Below are 7,064 nucleotides of genomic sequence, written 5' to 3' on the forward strand. Positions count from 1 at the left end.
TGAATATGTAGTATGCATTAAGCAGTGTTCAGGGAATATCTCATTTTATCTTTACAACAACTCCATGAGGTAGGTACTACCATTTGTCTTATCTTAAAGATGAGTAAGTTGAGATAGACTAAGTAACTAACCTAAGGTCAAGATGAAAAGCCAGAATCCAAACTCACGCAGCTGGCTCCTGTGTCTAATATCTTACCAGCTTTGTGATATTGTGTATCTAGAGATGTCTGTATATTGTGACTCTCACAGTTCTGTGTGAAATACCCGTGCATGTGTATTACACATAGTATTATGTATGTGCTAAGAGTATAAAGGGCACATGTTCTCCAGTTCTCCTGATGCTGTGTCATGGACCATTAGTCATTAAAAAAAAAGAAAAGAAACAAAAAAGAGCTTAGGAGGTAGACTAGAAAGACACAGTACCAAACTTAAAACAGTGATCACCTTTGGCCACAGGTGGTTCAATAGAATTTGGGCTTAATCTGTAATGTTATATTTCTTTAAAGAAAGATCTCCAAATAATCATAGGAACAAGGGGAAAAAAAAGTTGGAAGCATCTAACAGTGTTATTAGCCATTAATTCTGGGTGGCAGAAAATTATTACATGAGAAGAGAGTGCTACAGATCTATATAAACTAATAAGGAAAGATCTCTAAGATTTTTTTTTAAATAATTTTTTTAAGTGGAAAAAAGCAGGGTATAGTATCTTGGTTTAAAAATAAGTATGGGAACAAATGATTGTACATACGGTCATAAAATATCTCAGGAACACAGGAACTTTTTAAACAGAGGTTCAAAACAGTGTGGGAAGTTACTCCTAATTGCCTGAATTAACAGAGTGTTAATTCAGAGGCACAGTGGCTCACGCCTGTAATACCAGCACTTTGGGAGGCCAAGGTGGGCAGATCACCTGAGGTTAGGCGCTCGAGACCAGCCTGGCCAACAGGGTGAAACCCCGTCTCTATGAAAAACACAAAAATTAGCTGGGTATGGTGTTAGTAGGCACCTGTTATCCCAGCTACTTGGAAGGCTGAGGCAAGAGAATCACTTCGCCTGGAAGGCAAAAGCTGTAGTGAGCCAAGATCTCGCCATTGCCCTCCAGCCTGGGCAACAACAGCAAAAACTCTGTCTCAAAAAAAAAAATCGGCTGGGCATGGTGGCTCATTTTGTAATCCCCACACTTTAGTAGGCTGAGGCGACGGATCAACTGAGCCCAGGGGTTCAAGTCCAGCCTAGGAAAAATGGTGAGACCCCACCTCTACAAAAATGTAGAACAATTAGCTGGGTGTGGTGAAGCTGAGGTGGAAGGATAGCCTGAGCCTAGGGAGTTAGAGGCTGCAGTGAGCCCTGACTGCATCGCTGAATTCCAGCTAGGGTGACCGAGTGAGACTCTGTCTCAAAAGCAGTGCCTCACACCTGTAATCCTAGCATTTTGGGAGATGGAGACAGGCAGCTTGACTTCAGGAATTCCAGATCAGCCTGAGCAACATGGCAAAACCCCCTCGCTACAAAACATACAAAAAAATTAGCTGGGCATGGTTCTTTGCACCCGTGGTCCCAGCTACTCAGGAGGCTGAGGTGGGAGGATCGTTTGGGCCTGGGAGGTGGATGTTGCAATGAGCTGTACTCCAGCCTGGGCAGCTGAGCAAAAGCCTGTCTTAAAAAAAAAAAAAAAAAAAAAAAAATTCTAGGCAGGGTGTGGTAGCTCATGCTTGTAATCCCAGCACTTTGGGCAGATCACTTGAAGTCAGCAGTTTGAGACCAGCCTGGCTAACATGGCAAAACCCCATCTCTACTAAAAATACAAAAAATTAGCCAGGCGTGGTGGTGGGTGCCTGTAGTCCCAGCCACTTGGGGAGGCTGAGGCACAAGAATCGCGTGAACCCAAGTAAAGTAAGCAGAGAAAGACGTCCACCCTAGGTACAATGCTCATATACATAAGATAAAAAAAAGATCATGGGGAGATGTGCTGTGCTAGAAGGGTTTGTGATGCAGCAGTAATTTTTTAATTACTATATTTTCTAAGAATCGGTATTATCTTTAAAGCAAAATTAGGAATACCTTGGTTCCCCAGATATCAGGGTATCTGGACACTCCCAAGTCTGGGTCTGTTTAGTAAACGTTATTAATTTGTTTCCTTAACTGTAGCATCTAGAGGCTAGGAATGCCTAACTTTTTGGGAATGCAGCCCAGCAATTCCCAGCTTCATTTTCCTAGCGCTCACTCAAGATAGAGTTGCTCTAGTTCCAACGCCTCTGACACAAGGGTGGCTACAAGCAGCAGGTACCCCTAATCCAAATAAGGCAAGGGAGCACTAAGAACAAGATAGGGAGAAAAATCTGTTCATGTCAACCTTGGAGCACTAGTTAAAATATAAGTTTAAAAGCCTGTCCAGGCCCGGTGTGGTGGCTCACACCTGTAATCCCATCACTTTGGGAGCCTGAGGCAGGCAGATCATGAGTTCAAGAGATCGAGACCATCCTGGCCAACATGGTGAAACGCCATCGCTACTAAAAATACAAAAATTAGCCAGGCTCTCCTGTAGTACCTGCTACTCAGGAGGCTGAGGTGGGAGAACTGCTCGAACCCGGGAGGCGGAAATTTCAGTGAGCCAAGATTGCGCCACTGCACTCCAGCCTGGTAGACAGAGTGAGACTCTGTATAGCCCAACACAAATTCATAAACTTCCTTAAAACATTATGAGATTTTTTTTGGTATTTATTTATTTTTAGCTCATCAGCTATTAGTGTATTTCATGTGTGGCCCAAGATAATTCTTCCAATATGGGCTGGGAAGACAAAAGAGTGGACACCCCTAACAGCTGGGAAACTGCTTAGACCACCTAATGGTTTTATACCACAACTGCCTCATCTCTGAGAAGAGCCCTGTGTACCAAGAGATTTAATAGACTACTTTTGGCTGCCCTTTAGGTTAACCAAGGAAGCCATATAGTTACCTCCACCCAAGGCCTTATAAGAAGTTCCTGACACCTACTGCTTGTCACAGAGACGAGAAAGTATGTCCATAGCACTGTTCTTTGTTTTTTCCTCTTTAAATCAGAGCACCAACATTGGTAATATGAACATTTTTGAAACTAAGGTTTTTTGTTTTTTGGGTTTTTTTGAGACAGAGTCTCTCTCTGTCACCCAGAGTTTGATGGGTGCAGTCTCTGCAACTTCCACCTCCTGGGTTCACACGATTCTCGTGCCTCAGCCTCCCCAAGTGGCTGGGACTACAGGCACCTGCCACCACGCCTGGCTAATTTTTTGTATTTTTAGTAGAGATGGGGTTTTGCCATGTTAGCCAGGCTGATCTCAGACTGCTGACTTCAAGTGATCTGCCCAAAGTGCTGGCATTACAAACATGAGCTACCACACCCTGCCTAGAATTTTTTTTTTTTTTATTTTTTTAAAGACAGGGTTTTGCTCAGCTGCCCAGGCTGGAGTACAGCTCATTGCAACATCCACCTCCCAGGCCCAAACGATCCTCCCACCTCAGCCTCCTGAGTAGCTGCGACCACAGGTGCAAAGAACCATGCCCAGCTAATTTTTTCGTATGTTTTGTAGCGAGGGGGTTTTGCCATGTTGCTCAGGCTGATCTGGAATTCCTGAAGTCAAGCTCTGTCTGTGGAGTAGCTAAACTTTCACTACTGTACTTTCTTTTTTTTGAGACAGAGTCTTGCTCTGCCATGCAGTCTGGGGTGCAATGGCACATTCTCAGCTCACTGCAACTCCGACCTCCTGGGTTCAAGCAATTATCCTGCCTCAGTCTCCCAAGTAGCTGGGATTACAGGCATTCGCCACCACTCATGGCTAATTTTTTGTATTTTTAGTAGAGACAGGGTTTCACCATTTTGGTCAGGCTGGTCTTGAACTCCTGATCTCATGATTCGCCCACCTTGGCCCCACAAAGTGCTGGGATTACAGGTGTGAGCCACTGTGCCCAGGCTACTTCACTTTCTTAATAAACCTGCTTTTACTTTGCACTGCAGACTCATCCTGAATGCTTGCTTTCTTTTTTTTGAGACAGAGTCTTGCTCTGTTGCCCAGGTTGGAGTGCAGTAGCGCCATCTCGGTTCCCTGCAACCTCTGCCTCCAGGGTTAAAGTGATTCTCCTGCTTCAGCCTCCCAAGTAGCTGGGACTATGTGTGCACACCACTGCACCTAGCTAATTTTTGTATTTTTGGTAGAGACAAGGTTTTGCCATGTTGGCTAGGCTGGCCTTGAACTCTTGACCTCAGGTGATCCACCCACCTTGGCCTCCCAAAGTGCTGGGATTCCAGGTATGAGCTACTGTGCCTGGTCTCACCCTAAATTCTTTCTTGGATGAGATCCAAGAACCTTCTCGGGGTCTGGATCAGGACCCCTTTCCTGTAACACTTGGACTCTGAAGCACCTGAGAAAAACAGTAAGACAGCTACAATATAAAAACCACGGGGCAGGGTGAGGCGGCTCACACCTGTAATCACAGCACTTTGGGTGGGCGGGTCATGAAGCCAAGAGATCTAGACCATCCTGGCCAACATGGTGAAACCCCATCTCTACTAAAAATACAAAAATTAGCTGGGCGTTAGTCCCAGCCACTCAGGAGGCTGAGGCAGGAGAATCACTTGAACCTGGGAGTCGGAGGTTGCAGTGAGCCAAGACGGCGCCACTGCACTCCAGCCTGGGGGACAGAGCAAGATTCCATCTCAAACAAAACAAAACAAAAAACCACAGGAAGCTGTAGTAAGTTCATAGCTCTGATCCATGTCAAGCATTGCCTGGAAGCCAGGAAGACAGTTGATTTTCAGAACCAACAGATCATGGTGCTATCTTTAGGAAAACAGGAAAGAAAACGCAGGAATGAAACTGGATTTTATGGCAGGTACCTTGCTTTGGGGGAGGGGAAGGACAGGCTGGCAAACAGGCCATGTTAGGGATATTGAAAAGTCTTAGCTGGGTGTGGTGACTCATGCCTGTAATTCTAGCACTTTGGGAAACCAAGGTGGGTGGATCACTTGAGGTCAGGAGTTCGAGACCAGCCTGGCCAACATGGTGAAACCCCATCTCTACTAAAAATACAAAAACTAGCCAGGTGTGGTGGCACATGCCTGTAATCCCAGCTACTCAGGAGGCTGAGGCAGAAGAATCGCTTGAACCTGGGAGGCAGAGGTTACAGTGAGCCAAGATTGTACCCCTGCACGCCAGCCTAGGTGACAGAGAGAGACTCGGTCTCAAAACAAACAAAGAGTATATCTTTCTCCAACAAACAATTTGATTTTGGAATACTGTATGACAAAAGTTATGTGGCTCTTCTCCCTGCACCTGTTCTGAACCCTGCCTCTCCCAATTCTTCTACCTAGCACAAAGGTTTGGACATTAAAGAGACAGAGGCTGCAGTATCTCCAGGCACACCTTTTGACAGGCACCATCCTGTATTAATTCACCTCCACACTGTATGGAAACAATCTCATACTTACTGATATTCTGCCACACAGTCCAGCAGACCTATATAGTTTAAGGTTTCATGTTGAACAGCACTTTCAAGAGCTCGCACTCCACTGACATCTTTCAGAATATGCTGAACACTTTCGATGTAACCAGACTTGAGGAGATTTTCATCTCTCTCTTTTAAGGTTTCCTGGGGTGAAAGTATGCTTTCCAAGGCTTCATGGAACTGTTTCCCTTGTAAAAAGATGTCTGAAAAGAAAATCAGGGGAAAGGGAAGGGGGAAACACAAACAACACTAACACTAAAAAACAAGTACTCTAAAACGCTCTGAACAATACAATTAAAAATTAATTAGTTTTAAACCATGTTCTCATGAAAAACAAACAAGCAGAAAAATTATTTCTTTTTTTTTTTTTCTCAAGTCCAGGTACACTTAATAGTTATTTATTTCTAAGTGAAATCCCTAAGACCAAATTTCAGCCTCTTGTGAAACATAATATACTTTGAGAACCAAAGGGATTATTAATACAATCATTAGGCAATAAAATGAATTAAAATTAAGTATTTCTAGGAGAATTAGGCCAAAGTCAGAACTGAAGATCTGGAGGCTACAGGACCACACCCAGTTTATGGTACTATGTGTTTAAGTACCCAATTTAATAAGTTAACTGGCTGTGATTAAAAAAAAAAATCATTAGAAATTAGGGAACTGTGCTTCTGTTTACAGTTCTTTTTAGACCAAATCTTAATTATGAACATAGGTGGGGGGATCCTTTTACTAACAGGATTAGTGACAAGCAAGGAATGGAAAATAAGGCACGCAAAAAGGAAAATTAATGAATTGAATATTGTGGAATTTGGAGGGGGAGGAAGAGGAAAATATGTGACATTCTTCTGCTATACTTTTTTTGAGCGTTGGAACAGCCTGAAAAATTCAGCTGCATCCCCCAATTTTTTCCCTCATATGCTTTTTTAAATTCTAACATTTAATATTTAACATGTAATATTTTTATAATTAGTCTTAGATTACTAGGATTCTGATGTATGGCTTGTAAGAGGATACATTTTCCCTCTCCCTAACATTTTGTAATATGTGAACACAAGAGATATTTCATTAACCAAAAGGACACATTCTTTTTCCCGTATGTTCATTTTCGGAGGTCCAAGCTTTACTTTTTGTCCCCAGGTTCTCTGAAAGAACTGCAGTGTCTGGATTTGTCAGCACATCCCAGGATCTAACTTGATTTTTGAACCCTCTCCTCATTTTCAGCGCTCCTTGGCCTCCAAGTGTTTGCATAGTTAAGCCCTTTCCTTGTATACATTTTAAAAAATGGGAACATAGCCTGGCGTGGTGGCTCACGCCTGTAATCCAAGCATTTTGTAGGCCAAGGCGGGCGGATCACCTGAGGTTGAGAGTTCAAGACCAGCCTGACCAACATGGTGAAACCCCGTCTTAAAAAAGAAAAAAAAAATACAAAAATTAGCTGGGCATGGTGGCGTGCACCTGTAGGCCCAGCTACTAGGGAGGCTGAGGCAGAAGAATTGCTTGAACCTGGGAGGCAGAGGTTGCAGTGAGCCGATCACAGCACTGCACTCCAGCCTGGCGCCTGGCAACAGAGCAAGACTCTGTCT

At 43.8% G+C, this 7,064-nt stretch overlaps 1 protein-coding gene across 3 annotated transcripts in view; it reads right to left on the bottom strand.

The window, feature by feature from the left end:
- The window catches only part of MGME1 (mitochondrial genome maintenance exonuclease 1), a 23,139-nt gene that overhangs the window by 9,763 nt on the left and 6,312 nt on the right, over window positions 1-7,064 (bottom strand). For all 3 annotated transcript variants that reach the window (XM_017512681.2, XM_017512682.2, XM_017512684.2), the window contains one exon: window positions 5,462-5,681. In XM_017512681.2, the coding sequence (XP_017368170.1) occupies window positions 5,462-5,681 (220 nt within the window). The remainder of the gene's footprint in view (window positions 1-5,461; window positions 5,682-7,064) is intronic.

This window comes from Cebus imitator, unplaced genomic scaffold (assembly GCF_001604975.1).
Source record: "Cebus imitator isolate Cc_AM_T3 unplaced genomic scaffold, Cebus_imitator-1.0 Scaffold475, whole genome shotgun sequence".
In the NCBI taxonomy this organism is placed as follows: domain Eukaryota; kingdom Metazoa; phylum Chordata; class Mammalia; order Primates; family Cebidae; genus Cebus; species Cebus imitator.